This window comes from Lepisosteus platostomus, chromosome 8, assembly GCF_059453375.1.
Source record: "Lepisosteus platostomus isolate fLepPlt1 chromosome 8, fLepPlt1.hap1, whole genome shotgun sequence".
Taxonomy (NCBI): Eukaryota; Metazoa; Chordata; class Actinopteri; order Semionotiformes; family Lepisosteidae; genus Lepisosteus; species Lepisosteus platostomus.
Window position 1 is genome coordinate 27,377,977 of NC_142618.1, and position 18,960 is coordinate 27,396,936.

At 34.5% G+C, this 18,960-nt stretch overlaps 1 protein-coding gene across 1 annotated transcript in view; it reads right to left on the minus strand.

Annotated features, from left to right (window-relative positions):
- Positions 1-18,461, minus strand: part of ghrhrl (growth hormone releasing hormone receptor, like) — a 43,649-nt gene extending 25,188 nt beyond the window's left edge. The window contains exons 1-9 of the mRNA XM_088644416.1: positions 18,438-18,461; positions 17,702-17,807; positions 16,604-16,711; positions 15,614-15,711; positions 10,506-10,603; positions 6,453-6,585; positions 3,114-3,267; positions 447-507; positions 254-323 (exon numbers count right to left, since the gene is read on the minus strand). Of these exons, the coding sequence (XP_088500542.1) occupies positions 254-323; positions 447-507; positions 3,114-3,267; positions 6,453-6,585; positions 10,506-10,603; positions 15,614-15,711; positions 16,604-16,711; positions 17,702-17,807; positions 18,438-18,461 (852 nt within the window). The remainder of the gene's footprint in view (positions 1-253; positions 324-446; positions 508-3,113; positions 3,268-6,452; positions 6,586-10,505; positions 10,604-15,613; positions 15,712-16,603; positions 16,712-17,701; positions 17,808-18,437) is intronic.
- Positions 18,462-18,960: the final 499 nt, after the last annotated feature.

Sequence of the window (18,960 nt, forward strand, 5' to 3'; positions counted from 1 at the left end):
TTCACCTTTGCAAATACAATACTACTTAAGGCCATTTCTCATAATACGGTATTGACACACATCTTTTAAGTGGGAAGCTACAGTATATGAATTCTAGTGACAGAAATATTCTTAATAGCAAAACAGTGTTTTCAAATTGTTGATTTGGGAAAAGATCTACTTTATATACACAAGTTGGAAATACCTTTCATATTTCTGAAGAAATGTATTATTATTAAGGTAATCATAAGCACCATGAAAACGCCATACTTACAGCAATAGACACTACAATTGGACCTTTAATAATCCACCAGTAGGGAGAATTTTCAGTAATGTCCCAACATCTATTAAAAATATTGAAAATAAGATGAAACATACAAAAGCTATGCATTCACTATTTATGAAAGCATAGGAGATGCTTTGTCATTTAATTATATATATATGTATAAATAATAACAAGTACTTACTCTGTATCTTCAAAATAAATCCTCGACACTATCCAAATAATTATAAAAATTGTTGGAACTCCTAAAAACAAACAACAGTACGAAAAATCTGTTATAAAAATATCACACATCGATAATGTTTAGATCATCATATTGAGTGAACTGATAAAATAAGTCAAGTTAAAAAATGAATTTAGTACGATAGAAAATAACCAAGCAAAATTAATAATTCAGAGAGTATTCTGGATTTCAAGGTTTTGAGAGGGAGAAAATGATTGACAAAAATATTTTGTTTTGTAGAAAATGTGAAAATATAATGCCTCTCTTCTATAAAAAGGACTGTACATTCACGTAAAGTTTATGTACTGCACATTTATGGGGTTCTTGGGGAATTGAGACAGAAACAGATACTGAAAAAAAAATCATACAGTGAACATAACATGGCAGGAGCACAGGAAAATGAAACTTAAAGAAAAATCCAGTTAATAAAGTACAGTACATGTCAAATAAATAAGATCTAATTTGAACATGTTTGAAATACAGAAAAGCGTTATTACTGCCAAAGCATTAGATGCAGTCATAAAGAATGATGCTGATGACAACTACAATTACATAGTTTCAGTGTGATATGGTTTGTGTTGGACTGTACTTCCTATCTATTCCCTGTAATTCAACTTTTAAATTGTTCTAGTTTCAAATTAGGCAGCAAGATAGTGATATTGTAAGTATTTCTGCCTCACAGTGCCGGGGTTCTGGCTTCATTTCCTGGGTTTCTATGTGTTGAGATTTTGTATGTTCTTCCCATGTTAGTGTGGGTGCTTTAGTTTTCTCTCATAGTCGAATGACATACTGGTAGGTTAGCTTCTGCGAAAATTGGCCCTGGTGTGAGTGTTGCATGTTTGTGATGGGCTGGCATCCCATCCAGGGTATATTGCTTGCCAGGATAGGCTCCTACTGCCCTGCGACCCTGTATGTACGAGGCTTATTCTATTTTTATTTCTATATTGTTGATCACTGAATTTTACCTATAGACATTCTCAGGATTCTTTGAGTAACTGGTTCATGTCATTTAATAATATGATAAGGAAAGTTATGAATGAAAATATATTTTGTTCATCTTTGTTTAACTACTATCTCTGAAGATTTTTGAAAAAACAAAATATGAAACTTTGTCTCAAATTATTATATTTTTTATTCATTTTATTATATTTAGATTGGCATTCATAAAGCTTTGGTTTATATAATGCAGAGATGTATTTTTTTTTTACTTTAATAGCTAGTTATTTCTAGCAAATTACTAGGGTTCACATTTAAAAGGTTCAAAATAGAGAAAAGATTAAACATATAAAGTCAATCTTATATTGCCTTTAACCGCACCTGCCAGAATTATGTTTGATTTAGAACATTTCAGAAACAAAATTAGTTCTTTCTGCTTTGGAAAAAATGTAATTCTGTACTACAGTATTTAAGAGAATCCTTCATGTTGCTTGCTAATTGTACATTTTCTAAGAAGCTATTCATTCAAAATAAACCTATAAAGCACTTATGTGTAGCACGCACTTGGTTGATATGATGGGAGACAGAGTGCACCAGTCAGTACACATGAGCTGTCAGTGGGAAATAGAGCAGTGTAATGAAGCCAATTCATAGATGGGGATTATTAGGAGGCCATGGTAAAGACCTGAGGGAAAATTTACCAGGACACCAAAGGACACCTTACAAAATTCTATAAAATATTGCATTACATTTTTAAATGCCATTTGTGAGATTCAAACAGTTAACTTATTAGTTACAACCCAATGGAAAGGAGAAGCAGAAGTTCATTATCACAAGTGGATCTTGTTAATTCTGCTTCCAGAGCATTAATAATGAATATGAAATAAAACTACTTGTAATTCTGGAACATGAGAGAAACAAATGACCACATTAATTCCTAAGAGTTTCTAGGTTCAAATGAGTAAGATTATGAATAATTAATCTTTTTAGTTCAGATTTAGAGATCTAATAAGATGTGATCTGATATCCTGATGAGGTACACAATGTAAATATAACACAATTCAACTTTATACTAATTCTCTTAGTTAATATAATAACTGTATTAACAGCTATTAAAATTCAGCTATTAAGGAAAATTGCTAAATTCATTATTCAGTTCTTAAAGCCTCACAACACTTCTAAGAAGCAGCAGTGAAAAGCAATTTTCATTAAATGTTTGTAAACTGTGTGACTAATGTAGAATTTAATAAGTATACAGTTATCAATGAATCCACTATCTAATGCTGAATTTAAATAGTGTGGTACATATTACAAATTATTTTAAAACTGTGTGATTTTACATAAAATGTGTAACTTGTATCTTTAGAAAAATGTGCACCTTGATAGCAATGACAATTTAAGGTAATACATTTAGTTCAATGAACATTCAGTACCTTACAGTATATCTTCTTTTCTGTTATCTGTACACAAGATATTAGTGTCACAAACTGGTTATGTGTATTCAAACTAGAATAGCACACACCAACATACTGTATATACAGTATATAATAATGCAAAGGCACCCTTTGGGTGCACATGGTTACAGGATTGTGTTTTTACTTTGACAGTGAATCCAGACATTTTGGCCTGAACATTTCCGTGCACAAATATTCTTAACAAAATATTTTCCAAAGATTATTTTGGAGCACTTACCCCAGCCGAGCAAGATGAACAACCAGAGGCATTTTTTTCCTTGATAAAAAGATGACAATTGAAGCCAGTTGAGATGCAGTGCCTCAACCAGTAGCCAGAAGAAATTGGCCATAACACAGTAATGGCAAAACACCACAGATGCTTTACAGCTCATCTGAGAAAAGAGGGAAGTTTCCTTTAGATATTGGTCAGTTTTCAACATTTCGTCATGCTGGTAACTGCCTATTTTTCGGGTGTCATGAACCAATTTCATTGTGTTGTAAACACTGTCATACCACCTGAACAATTTCCAAATGCTATTTCAAACATGAACAACTCTGGACAGAAACCAAGAAAAAAATGTGTGTTAAGCGAGTTTAGAAATGAAAAATTAACACTCTATTCTACCATAAGAGCAGTGAATGCTTGGAATAAATCATATTTTTAATTCGATTCACTGCTCCCCTTCATGTACGTATGCTTCAATTAATTACATTCTCACATGAAATGCTACAGTGCTGCCTGAATGTCCTGCTACTCAAGGAGGTGTTGTCACTACTTTTGGGTTCTTTCCAGGGACCTCATGGTCAGTCTGCAACATACTGTATGATTTCAAAGGCACAGCTTCAAGAAAAAGCAATGTTCAGGTCCTGTCATGGCTAGAGCCATTTCTAGGACCAATATGCCACTGGTAGCAACAGGCGACAACTGTCTTGCTAATTTTGCTAACCAGCTGGTTGACATTACACAGTGAGAAATGAACCACTGCAGTTCCTCCCAAGGCTATGCCAGAATTGCCCAATACTGAGGAACTGAATAACACAGCTCTATTACATGGGACTTGTAATCCATGTCTCCTGTCAGACCTGCATAAAATATTCATCTAGTATGTTTACTATTTGTGTATTACTGTACTTATTGCCTAATATTAATTTACCATTATTTCAAGCACCATTCATTTAAGTTTTTACAGTTTTTTGCTATTTTAGTACAGTTGAGTATGTCACTTTTTAATGATTTTTGTTTAGAAGCAACACATTAAGCTTCAGATTACTAACTTGTTATACAGTTCAGGTCTATCTGTCTAAAACTCTAAACTGAAGAAACTCATTCTTGTGATTACAGCGCTAGACAGTTGCCAAATTACATGTAGACACCTGGAGCAGTACACCAGGATAAATACTCAAGGAATAAACTATTACAAAATAGTAAAAAGGTATATAAAAACTCATATTCCCAAACAATTTACATTTTCTTTTTTAGGGTTTTAATAAAACTACTAATATCAACCCTTTATGCAGCTCCTTTTGTTTGTCTGCATATAGAATACTATTTAAACAGCAATAATTCATGTAAAATGAGAAATTTATTTTTATAGGTCTACAAAGATCGCTGCAATCTGTTATTCAGAACTAAATGAATATCAACCATTATTAAGATTTCATTGCCCGTTTTCACAGACATTATGTACTGTCAGTCCATTTTAAAATAAAACAATATGTGGCAAATTAATTTTCTGAATGAAAAAGTGAATCATGCATAAAGTCAATTACACTGCAATAATAAGGTTCTTTTTATGAAGAATTCTTGGTGGATGTATAAAAAGTGTTTCAGTAGCTTGGTCAAATTCTAATTAATGCAACAAGATAATGAAAGCAAAGGGATAGCGTACTAAATATTTTAATGTTTGGCTTTAATTTGGTGGCACAGTGGTGAATATTGTTGGTTCAGACTGCTGGGGCCCTGGGTGCTATGTTCACATGGGTTTCCTCTGGGCATTCCCATTTCCTCCCACAGTCCAAAGCAAAAGTAAGCAACCATTTATTTACAGTATTTATTATCTGTGCAGAGGTGGAGTGTATGACTGAGAAACGTGTGGAGAGAAATCCAAGACCACACAATGATTTAATAATGGATCTCGAGAATGATGAAAACCCTGATGCAGTCCATTTGCTACATCTGAATGGATAAGGATAGATTCCACATGGAACCCCTAAAATAAGAAAAACAGCAGCAAAATCAATAATGCAAAATCACATTTCATAATCCTGGGGACAAATAGGAATCCTGTGTGCTTGAGTGACAGTGGGTAGAGGTTTGTGTGGGGGAGGGGTTGTCTGAGGGCAGATACAACATGAAGGCACAGGGGATGGCGCAGGTTGAGAATGAGGAATCCAGGCCAGACGTAGACTGATGCTATTTGCTTACACCCTTGATGTTAACAATGAAGAGAGGCTGGGGCCACAGGTGAAGTGGTTTTGATGCTTGACCAGAAACATAGAAAAAGACAGAGTCTGACAAAGGTATGGTCTAGCAATATTGAGTGCATGAGACAGCATTGAGTCTCTTAAAACTAAAACCCTAAATGTACGAAATATAAGAGGTGCTCAGCAGGAGGAATATTTATGCATAGGAAAGCATAAATACAGTTATGAGATCACATTTTCACTTTCTTCCAAATGCACAGATTATTTAACAATTCTATTTAAATTCTATTCTGCTGCACACATGATTGTGCAGATATGAGATTAACAGACAAACGAGTGTAGTCTCTCAGAAAAGCAGAGACTCTTCATGATTCTTGGTAATTTTACTAGCCCTAGCCTGTGGACATTTCACATTTCACATCCTACAGTAAAACGTATATACAGCACAAAGCTCAACATCAAATTGAAAACCTACAGTACATTTTTAGTTGCTTTCACTTTGCTATTCTTAAATTATCTTTTTAAACTAAAATACCAGCATTTTTCAAAAACGAATCCTTGTTCATAGTTTATGTGTCTAAAAACTCACATATTTCACATCAATAAGGTCCACTGAGAATATACTGTAGATAACAGATAATACAGTACACAGTCAACTAATCGAACACAGGTAGACGTCAAATATATCCAAGTCTTGCCACTCACAACTGTCCACACTAAAGTATTTACAAGCTTCTTGTAATCCCTAACCTGAAGCAGAGATATTTTCTTTTGTCCCACCATCTTCAGTCTGCAGATAAAAGCAATTTTCAAAATTACAGCCCACTGACTGTGGTTTTAGACATCAGCTCTTTATGCGATGCAGTGCAATGCAGTGGAAATTAAATCAATAGAGTTAATTAGATCCTTTTTTCCATACAGAGTAAAAAAAAGGATTCAATCTGTTTTCAATTTAAGCAGACATTTTATGACCTGTATCTTTAGATACTGAAGACCTAGAATTCAAAAAGAGGAAGAAGATTTTGAGAAAGAAACACATCAAACAGAATGTGGCCACAGGTGAACTGAATTGTATTTTACAGAAAAGGCAGTCCTACATACTGTATAAACATGTCATGCAAAAAGAAATGCATAAGGCACAGCATTAACTTACAGTTGAAAGAGTACAATGATTGGTTTCTTCATTTGAAAACAGAATGGCATCCTTAATGAAAACTGCCACTGCTCTCAGGATAAAGGTGACAAAGAGTTGGATGTGAATATAATTTCTTGCACAGTGAAGCCTCCTGTAAATTGATAACAATAAAAAAATGGTAAATTGTTCTTTTCACAAAAATGTGAAAGGAAAAAAATCAAATGAAATATATATTTATTTTCCCATCAAACTTTGTGAAAGATTTGTATAAGAAAAACAGAAAGATATTTTTCTATTTTAAAAGGTAAAATATTTCTTAGAGAAGTCAGTATTGTGCAGTCCCAAAATCTGACTCATAAAACTGTAAATTAGGCTACTAGTTTGAACTAGTAGCTTTCAACATGTTACTCACCTCCTCATATAGTACATTTCTTAAACAAAAAATGTGTCTTATGAAAATAATGAAAAAGATGATAATTTTATCCTTAAAATATTTTTTTCTCACTGATGATTCAAGGATTATATAAATAACACTTGTAAGTCTGCTCTGTTTTGGCTGAGATTCATTCAAAGTTGGTCAAGGGCTCAGACACAGTAACAGTCCCCAGACAGCATCAAACTCTGCTACGCTAATAGACTGCATCTTCTACTATGTCACTGTTTAGGTTTAAGGGTGAGAGAGATGTCACTCCTTTAACCTGTTCACTGTCCTGTTACATATACTGTACACTATACAGGAAGCAAGTGGAAAATCATACAGATTCTGAAACCCACAAGTCTGAAAACAGGTCCATCAGAGTGAGATGTTTTCAAAAATAGAGGAAGCCTAATAGCATATGATTATAATATTTGAAATTACTACTTAAAATGTCTTTTAGGTCACTTTGTTAGCATGTTATCAACATATGAATATGCATTGAAAGTGTGTTCCATTTATGTTCTGCTCATGTCACAGTTAAGCACCCTAGTACCTCCATTGTCTTCTGATATCTCCCATTCACTTTGAGCGACAGCACCTTGTGATTTATAAATTATGTTGTGTTGCAGCCCCTTTATACACACAGTTCAAATGTTGCATTTGTTTTTGTGATGATATCTGTTATGATGCAGCTGTTGGTAGCAGGGCTGCAGCAAGTTGACAGTTGGAGATCCAAGCGGAGATCTCCAAGGGAACCCAGAAAGATGAGCAAAGAAGAAGTGGAGAAATAAGTGAACAGGCATGCAGGCTTGATAATTTAAGGTTGCTGATCACAGTCTGTGAAGAAGAGGGCGCAGAGAGTTCACCTGGATATTACAAAGTAAATAACCAGTTCTAAAGTGGATCTGGCAGAGAAGTGGGGTCCCAATGTACTGGAAAAGGGTTTCTAGATGAAGGCAGTTCTTGGTTGGAAAAATGCTCGAAGAATAGTATGTTAGGATAGCACAGTGTTAGGATAGCAGCACCATTCATCTCCATTTTAATTTCCATTTTAATTTACCATGCAAGGGAGACTATTCTTTTATAATGAAGGCAGTGGCAAGAAATCTTTAGTGCATTACTCTGCTAGTTTCTATTGCTAAGGAATCGCTAAGGTTATAAGGGAAGCCATAGTGAAGGAGCATTGGTTATTGGTTGTCTAGGAAAACAAAGTCTGCCTTAGTGAGGTTACTGAAGGAATTCCATAAATAGGTATTTATATCCACAATAGTTATGTGGATATAAAATGGGTTATGGTTTATAGTGGCATGGTTTACTGTTTATGGTTAGAAAGAGAGATGCCCAACCTCCCATGTGACTCAGTGAAGCTGGACTCACTAAAAGTTGGATGTCTGGTCCTGGAGGTATAGTCAGTGTCATTGATTAGGATTTGAGAACTTGGGTCTCTCCATGAAGCTAAACCCCAGGACCAGAGAAAAAAAAGTGCTGGAAGTCACCTAAATGCCACATTTACAATTCTTCCAGCTGGGAACCTAGCCTTGGACCAACAGGTGGATGGTTGCCATGGCGCTCAATGCTGGTAATGAGCAGAGACCGCTACAATCACCACACATAATTTTAAGTATTGTTAAGAGAAATAGGGAAGGACAAAATAGTCTTGAACTATTGATTCCAAAAAGAAAGTCAACAAGAGAGCAGAAACTGGGATTCCTGGGTGACTGTCCCTGGAAATAGTCAACTCAGAAGAACAGGTTCTGTCTGTTAAAATCCTTACTTAAAGAATGGTAGTATTTAAAAATTTTATAATATTTTTTAAACCTGATACCTAAACATATTTTCCCTATGTATGTAAACATATCTATGTTTTGTATTTTAAAAAAATACTCCACATTTTTTTTAAAGTAACAATTTGTTGTATGTGGATATGTTTTCCCAAAATTAGCCTTTTCAATGCTTTATTCTTCCATTTATGTTTTATATTATATAGAAATTTAATAATATAATTCATTCGTGGAAATTAAAATAGTATAATTAAATCTAATACAAGAGTGATAATACTTCTGACATCAATTAGATAACATTATTCTCCATAGTCTCCATACCGATTATTTGTAGTATAAATTCAAGATAAAACTCCAGCATTATGTTAGAATGTTAAAAGCAAAATCAAATTTAAATTAATCTTTCAGATGCTTCTTAGGAAAAAAAAAATTCTTCCAGTTTTTTAAAGGAATGACAGTTCTTAATGCATCATCATCTCAAATGGCAATTATTGACTCAAATTAAATTTAACTTGTGCCATTGTGGTCTTGAAACAGTCTGCCCTTTGAATTAGAGCAGATAAATTAATAACAACACGCCCATGCAGCTATGTTTGAGTTTCTGATATATTACACTGTACTTATACAGTATATACAGGATCAACAATCAACCTGAAAATAATCTGTTACATGGGAATGTGATAGCAGCCTTGCATAAAACCTTTACTCAAAACTCCAAAAATTATTAGCAGATGGTGAGGTGTTTTATTTTTATGGTTTGTCTTTATGAGTACATTGGATTCTTTTCCCAAAATTATTTAAATGTTTGCAAATTAAACTTTAGAATGGAGAGTATTTATCCATGCTGAATAACACTGTCCCTTCTTTTTTTGTAGATTGCCATGTAATCATAATATGCTGACACAAGCCATTGATCAGTTTACAAAAATATTATCACAACTTGTCATACCATAAAAAATCCAGGTTTCAGAGTGTCTAAGGTTGTCTTTTGAAGACGAAGAGTGTTACAGCATTGAAATTGATATGCTGTAGATCGATTGCATTAGTGACAGAAACCCAACATAATCAAATGCATAATAAAACCAAAAATATTACTGTGGCAAGCAGGACATTAAAGGAACTATAATAACAGCCAGTCTTGCCACTAGAGGCCTCCCTTCCTTGTAAATAGGCTTACAGGTTTAATTGCAATGAACTGAAAGCAGTGTACTTACTGTAATTAAACCTATATATTCCCATATCAACTAGTCACCAACTTATTATGCAATTAAATCCAAAGGTTTGTTGCAATTGACCCACCAAGTGGTGATTGTTTAATTAATTTGATTAAATTTGTTTGAAAATTTATTTGTCTAAAAAGGGGTTGCATGGTTTAAGTTAGAACTTGCTTTACAGTAATAGTTGTTCATTACAGAGGAGACAGGAAATGTTTTGCTGCTATGTTGACATTGCTTAATATCCTTTCTTGTTATATAAATATACTCTGAGAAATTATTTAAACCAAACAGAAATATGAATAATAAAATGTTAATTGGTTATGCTCAGAAGTGATTGCAATTGTTTTTTTGATGAGGAGTTTGATGTTTATGTGTTGCAATGTAAACGTGTTAAATAGTGATATTTCCATTCATAGTTGTTTCAATGATACTTTCTAGGTTTACCAATAGCATGACTGCCATTGTCAATGACACTGAAGTTTTATCAGGAAAAATGACTTATTGTCCTTTTAGCAAATTAGGAAGATATTATCATTGGATATAAGTTACCTTATTTTATGAATTAACAGAAATAATGGATAAACTGTAAACATCATCCATTGATATTTTGATTAAAAAACATGATTTATCACATGATGTGAGTGATGTACAGTACCTGAATAGGAGTAAGATTACAACAGCAACTGTGAGAGTAATAACAGAAGCTCCATATCCAACTGTATAAATCACCTTCACTGTAGCAAAATAAGATTCCTGCAAGACAGAGAAAGATCATATAACATAAAAACATACTACTGTGAATAACAAGTATAATGTTTAATGTTTACACTTGATGTATAATGTTTAATGTTCTAACAAGAACCTTATTGCTGAACAGAAAAAAGGATTTCTAACTTGTTCATAGATGTTTCATGACAACTGAAAAAAACACATTAATGAATTATAAAAGTAGAAATGGTCTGATAAACATTTCATCCATCAACTTTTTAACCACTTTATCTAGTACAGGGTGGCAGGGTAGCAAGAGCCTATCCTAGCAAGCAATGGTAGTAAAACCAGTCCATTGCCAGTCCATCACAGCACACATACAGACAAATACAGACACACTCAATTGAACCCAGGTAGGAATGCTCACCACTGCGCCATCATGCCACCCCTGATTAATGTTACAACCATTTAAAAAAAAACAGCAGTTACATTACAGATTCATAAAATTATAAACAATCTACAAATCTACAAAAAACAGCTTTATTGGTTATAAATTAAGAATACATAAACTATTTATTTAAATTAAATACATTCCTAAACTGGCCAGCAGCTATATTGCTCTGCAGCTTTCAACTAGCTACCCCATGAAGCTAAGTAGGGTTGAGCCTGGTCAGTACCTGGATGGGAGACCTCTTGGGAAGCTACAGTATGGTTGCTGCTGGAAGTGGTGTTAGTGGGACCAGCGGGGGGGTGCCCACCCTGTGGTGGTCTGGGGGGGTGCCCACCCTGTGGTGGTCTGTGTGGATCCTAATGCCCTGGTATAGTGGTGAGGGCACTGTCTTTCTGATGAGATGTTAAACCGAGGTCCTGACTCTCAGTGGTCGTTAAAGATCTCCAGGCATTTCTCGAAAAGAGTAAGGAGTTATCCCGGTGTCTGGGCCAAATTTTCCCCCTTGGCCTTTACTGTGGCCTCCACATTGTGCCCATTGGCTTAACCTGTGATGGACTTTTACTAATGAAATCTATAACTTCCATAGTAATTTTGAGAGCATCAAATTATAAGTGAAAAAGAATAGGACCAGAATCTTCAACTCTTATTGATCTAGAAAAGATAAAAATGCATGAAGCTAACAACTGATAGTTCTTCTAGAAATGCTTTCTATTGTTTTACCTTGAAAGACGCTACATCATCGTAAGGAGGAAAAGCAGCTCAAAAGAAGCTGTTTTAGTTTTTACTATGTGTTTCTTCTCTAGTTCATGTAGAGCAGAGTTATTATGTTACTGATGTAGGGTTAGCAAACATATTCTCACAAGGGTGAAATTACTGTATGTTTGTTTGGTCTATAAATGATGTGCTCTATAATGGGGTTATGGGGTTTTTGAAGAATTTACTTGGTGTGTGTACAGTACATGAGGGAGTTTGGCTGAATATAAGACTTCCACTCTGCTTTTTTGTTGTGTTATGAGCTACCTTATTTAGAAGGAGGCCTGTAATACACAATTTTTAATCTTTTATTCTCAAACCTGGGAGTTGTATTCACTGCTTAGGAGACTTAAAAGGTAGTAACAGAAAAGCTCTGTGGTGCAAGTCAAACAAGACCTCAGAAGCAATTTTGAGATCTATCATATTTATATTATAGTTGATGTTTCTCATATGAAAACAATAGGAAAATATTAACTTTTTAGCTGTGTACATCAGTCTTTCCAGACATTTCCTTTAATAGAAAATCACTTTCTTACCAAGAAAAGTTCATTTTTTGCCAGCTTTTAATTCTGGGAATTTAGCATTAGCCAATATAAAACAGTCACTACAAGACTATTAAAAATGAATATTAACAGTGAATTCTATATTGCTATCACTTGAAGGTACATTCAGTAAATTGAGAACTAACCTGCTTTTGAGAAATAAGGTTATATACTGTAATACACACACATAAATGATGAAGTTATACAGATGCTTTCCATTTCATTTACTGTATATGCAGTATACTTATTAAAAAAATGTTACAAAGTTTGTTTTTGCATTTATATTAATTAGATTTTAATATGTTAGTTTATTACTCTCATTTTTTAAGATTACTCTGTGGTGAGCAACACATTGAACAGGTTGTTATTATTTTTGTCCTTTTTAATCAGAAAGGCCCATGCTATTGTAAATTTTAAGCAAAGGTGGACAATCCTACTCCTGAAGGGCCTGTGTGTCTGCGGATTTTACAGGTCTCTTTAAAGCACTAGCACCTGAAAAGCTGGCAGAAGTTGCTAGATTATTCCCATAAAGACAAAACTGGGCTGATTTAGATTTTAAGACCTGAGTTGGAATGAAATCCTACAGAAACAGGAGTGCCTACCTCTGATGTAAAGTATTGTGCATCTTGTAAACAGTATTTTTGCAAATACTGTACTATTTGTATTTACCCATACTGTACAAAAGGTAATGCCATTAATTTGAATAGTTCTAATCTAATATGCAAAAAACTAAATTGATGTGTAATTAATCAATTCATCCAATGTCTAAGACCATAATTACAATGGTACAATTGTAACATTCATATTATTCAGAATGTGCACACAGGCACCCATTTGAGGCTGAGACGGCTCCTGATTTACTGTCACGCCCTCTACAGCTAGAGGGCGCTCCTACTCTATCCTGTTCCTAGTTTCCCTGTGCTTTGCTTGTCCTTCCCGTGTGTCTTTGTCTAGGGCTATATATTTCCAGGTCACTCTTTCCTCCTCGCTCAGCATTAAGGTTACAGATGTCTTGAGACCCGCCTAGCACCTGGTCATCTCCTCCCCGGCCTGAGGGCATAGGTTTCTTCCCGACATCGTCTGACCTGCCGAGCCCTAACTAACCCCTGTTTTGCTGCTACACATAGGGTCTTTTTTGCTCTCCTGCCATTTCACTGCATGCCCTTTCAGACATCCGTGACATTTACATTATGTCTTTCTCCATTCACATCAATATTAAAAACATGCAACATCATATTATAATCTTTGCTAACTGCATTCTACTATGTTTAGCAAATTTACATGTTATTCACCTACTTTTTGGCTATTATGAAAACTTTCATTGATATGAATAAATTAGGCTAGATTGACCCTTCCATTGAATAGTGTACCCCAAAGTATGGTTTAATCTATGGTTAAACATTTCAATTATCTCGGGTTTGAGATTTAAATAACTATTTATCACATCATTTTAATGATTGTCTTAGAAATACTGAGGTAGATTATGTTTGCAGGCATATGTCCCCCAAAGGAGAGTAGATTTGCATTGGATGTTGCATTGAATAATTTATAAATCTGTGTGGGAGGAAAGCATCCATATTTTGGGAAGGTTTCTTTTTAATCCATTCCTTCAGTTGACATTTTGATCTGGTATATTTAAGAATCCACGAGTTTATATACAGTATATACCATATACTGCATATTAGTATATACTGTACTGTATATACTGTATACACACCAGTATATACACTATCTATAACTTATTCTATTAAACAAACAAAAGGAAACAAAAATCAACAATAAAAATATTAATACTGCTTTCTTATTAACTGCATGTTAATAAGAAAATAATTTTCTATTTTGATTAAAGTAGCACAGGAACAGCTTTTCTTGAAGAATCACTTTTCCACTTCACTGCACTCAGTTACTTAAATTGTAATTCTGAATGCCTGCTTCATGCCATTGCACCCACTACTATCGCTATACTGTATATGGCATGCCTTCTAAGTGAAGGCTGAAAGGTGTTGGATTGGCAGTAACCAATAATCCCTTGATAAAGTTCAATGCATTACAGAATAAATTTCCATTTAAAACAAGACACTAAAATCAATAGATGTCAAAGAGATTACAATCAAATTGTTACCTTACATACTTAACATCAAAATATATTAATTATAACAGCAACATATTCACTTAAATTATTATCAGGAAAATAGAAAAATAATTTTTGCAACAGTTGTGCAGGCATTTTCCCTAATTTGTTGTGGTTTCTGTCCCATTCGTCTTGTAAATTTTGGATAAGCATTATGTCAAGCCCTCTACATCTAGAGGGTGCTCCTTCTCTGTCCTGTTCCTAGTTTCCCTGTGCTTGTCCTTCCGGTGTGTCTTTGTGTGAGGCTATATATTTCCGGGTCACTCTTTGTTCCTGCCTCAGCATTGAGGGTTCAGATGTCTTGAGACCCACCTAGCACCAGATCGTCTCCACCGCGGCCTGAGGGAATAGGTTTCTTCCCGACATCGTCTGACCTCCTGAGCCCTTTTGGCACTACGCATAGGGTCTCTATGTCACGATTGTAAACCCCTCCTCTTAAGGACGCTCCAGCCCTTCCTTGTTTTATACTCATCTCCCGCACCTACCTCTGGTTCCAGCCCCCTGTGCTATATAAGCCAGACGTTCCTGCCTATCGGGGCTCAGCTTTGGAAGATGGACGCCCGGAAGCCCGCCTACCCGCGAGTCCAGGAGCGACTCAACGGCATAGGCTTTATCACGGCGTCACGGCGTCCTGACCTATGTATATTCAGTGGTCTCTGAGCCCTTAACAGCCCACATTTCATCCCAGCTCATTCCACAAATATTCACCAGAACTCAGGTCTGGCAAGTAAGGTACTGTATCCATGGCATAACTGTCAGATCCTCATCTGTTAGATCCTACCTAATAACTGTGAGCGACAGTATACTGTCATATGGCACATACTTCTTATTGTTTCTAATCTGCAAAAAATTACAACTGTACCTGAGATGTGAAATTCTTACATCAAACTACAAAACATCAGATGTTATGCATAAGATGTTAGGCTTCCACTTTCCAGGAATACTGTATAAACCACCACAATTCATAAGAGGAAGTTGAAACATTTACATCACGTTAGCAATAATCAAATTCCAAAAACAGGATTCTGTTCGTTGAGATTGCAGTATAAGGTTTCTATAATATAATACAAATGTATATTTTACATCTCTATTAAAATTATACCTTTATTTTATTCTGATGTGTCATGTGCTAATAAAAAATACTTCTTAATTAAACTTTTTTTGCAAACAATACTCACTTCCTCAGATGGTAGTTCATCATCTACACTACAGGCAATGTAATATGGTGGGTAGGGGCTGGACCACCCAACGCTGGTACAGTTCCTGCTTATTGTACCTATAATACAAGTAACATCAAACTTGTACATCAAAGTAACATCAAACAGAAGGAAAAATGGATTAAGCCTAAAAAAGCCATGGTGATATTAGGTTTTGAGATTTGTGTTTTTGCACACAGATACTCACAACCAAAACAAGACTAATTTCTACACCATACTAGGTTAAATACTCAAAGATCCACACTGGGAACTCTTGATGGACAATTAGATGTCCATTTAACCATGAGGCTTAGATTACATTTTGTGTAACCAGACACTAACTGGTGAAACAGGAAAAAAAGAACAACACTGTGAATCCACAATAAATGAGACATATTGTATACAACCAATCAATACAGAAAAACAAATTTACAAAAGTAATAATAAAATATAAATAAAATTATATAATGCCCTTTGCATACATATCTTAGAGAATGAGAAGGATGAAACATACAATCAATAATGAATGAGAAAGTATGAAAGACCCTAGAAGTCATGCAATGTGCAATGAAGACACACAACAGCCCTTCATCACATTAGTTTTTATTACTAAAGTGGGTTTAGGGGAAAGGTTACAGATTTAAGAATGTTTTTTTAAATTATTATTAGAGCTAGACTTGGATTGCACAACATATTTTGGTTAAGGGAATTGTTTAAAGGTGGTATAATTTTTTTATTTAAGGTTGAAGCTCAGGTTAGATTTAATTATTCTTTGAAACATAGTATTTGATTTAGATACTGCTTGTTTTGAAGTTTAGTTAAAGGTTACCAGTACTGTTAGACATACAGATTAGATTTAGGGCTGTATTAAGGACACATTTAACATGTACAGTATATATATATATTATTTAGAGCAAAGTGCTTAATTGATAAAACTAGGACTTGCATTGAATTTTGAAGAAGACTGATTACCTGGATTTTTCATAAAGAGGGAAAAAACAGTAGGACAAGAAATATTGACAGTCTCGCCAATAGTAGTTCTAGGCCAGCATACCACTGCATCCCAAATCTGCTCACAGCCTTTTGGGAAAAACAAGTGCCAGATAAGGAAACAGTCATTGAGATATTCATGTTTTGCTAGAGTTTAACATACAGTACAAGTACGTGTATTGTAGTATTGCAGTAGCAGGAGAGTAAGTTCCCTAGAGTCTCTAGAAGCCTATGGGATGATTTCCTCCATGTTACCACCTGACCTGTCCAGAAACAGTGACTGCTCAAGTAACTGCATAAAGCAGAGGGAGCAAGGCTTCCTTCCTGTTCTCATAATCTGCTTTCAAAGGAAGAAAGTAGGTCCTTCTCAGTGGACTGCATGGGAGGGAAAAGAGAGTGCTGGAGAGGAGAGCATGTGAATGACAGTTTGAGGTGACTTGCAATTCTTGAAATGTACCATAGACTATAATTCACACATACAAAAATGGCAACTATTTTAGTAAAAGTGTCATATTGAAAGAGTACTGTACAACTCTAGTTTAAAGGGTATGGCTTACACTTACCAAAACAGTAGAGACCAGCTTGTGATCTCAATTTAAACATCAAATCTTACTGTATAGGAAAAAAATTCAGAAGTGGGTATGAAAGAGATGGCCTAGTGTTGAAACCTTGTCTGATACCATTTTGGAAGGCAGTGAGGCACCCTACCTCCTTCCTTTTATTTGCCCCTGTGAAAAGTGGCTCTCTTCCTTGTCTACTGAACCGATTGTGAGTCTTTACAGAGATAAGAATATGGATACATAAAGATACATGGGAGGAAAGTTCCAATTCTATACCAGCAGAACGTTATCCTATTGGAATGTGCAACATTGATTTGTTCCATCTACATGTATAGGTTTGCAACATTGATTTAGTTTAGGTTTTAAAATAAAGAATGTCCAACTGTACTTTTACGTATCTTTATTATCAGATGATATACCTGGACTGTATGTCAAAATCTATTCATAAAATGGTGCGCTCAAAAGAGGTAAATAAAAGAAAAAGTGTTTTAATTAATAATAAATAAAATTACCAACATACCTGTTATAATATGATTTTCAATCTCTGCAATTTCTTTTAGACATTGTTTTTCATCTTTTTCAAGTTGGAAAATTATTTCACATTCAGGATGTAACCTTGACCAAACCTGCAAAATATTCAAACAATTAGTAAAGAGGCTGTATGTTAAAAGTTTATAATTACACATCAGATTTATTTGGATGAATACTGTTTATCAAAATTATGTATTCCTAAATCAGATAAAGTGGGATGAATATCAGTACCTACAGATACAGTGCCTTGCGAAAGTATTCGGCCCCCTTGAACTTTTCAACCTTTTGCCACATTTCAGGCTTCAAACATAAAGATATAAATTTTTTATTTTATGTGAAGAATCACCAACAAGTGGGACACAATTGTGAAGTGGAACGAAATCTATTGGATTTTTGAAACTTTTTTAACTAATAAAAAAATGAAAAGTGGGGCGTGCAAAATTATTCGGCCCCTTTACTTTCAGTGCAGCAAACTCACTCCAGAAGTTTCGTTGGGAACTTTTTCATTTAAAAGCTTAACTCAGAAATAAGTACATTGGAATATTACTGAAGATGACAGCTACAGCAGATTATCAAACCATTGATAAATTAAGCTTAAAGGGTTTGCATCTGCATTTTAATTAAAACAATCACCTGTGCTATAATGAAAGTGTGTTTCATTGACTTCAAGAAAATCAATCTGCAACAATTAAATGAAAATAAGTACTCAATGGAGTCAAATTTACACAGATAGGGTTGTAGCACTGCATAGTCTTTTTCATTTGATACATAATGAATAAATTGGAAAGGAAAATTTAATTCTTTTTATTCTATTCACACATCCTTTTCAATTTATGTTTTAATGTAATAGGGATATGAGTCATGTACTCTTTGCATGTACTACTGGAGATGAAACAATTATAAAACATCCTAATGATAAGCAATTCGCCATGGACAACGCAAGGTTATCATCACAAAATCTTAATACAGAATATATAGAATTAAAAACAATTTTGTCTAATCAGATACATACATATAAAATGGTATATCTCCATTTAATGTTATATTTACTAGTTTTACTGTATATAATATTAGATTTAACCCCTAAAGAGAATGCAAGCTCCTGTAGCCAAGCATTGATGATACACTAATTGTGTACGTTACTGAACATTAGTTGATATATATCATTCTTCGCTATTCCCATTCTGAAGGGAAAGTTGAAGAATATTTTTTATTACTATAAAAAATAAAAACTGTATACAGAATATA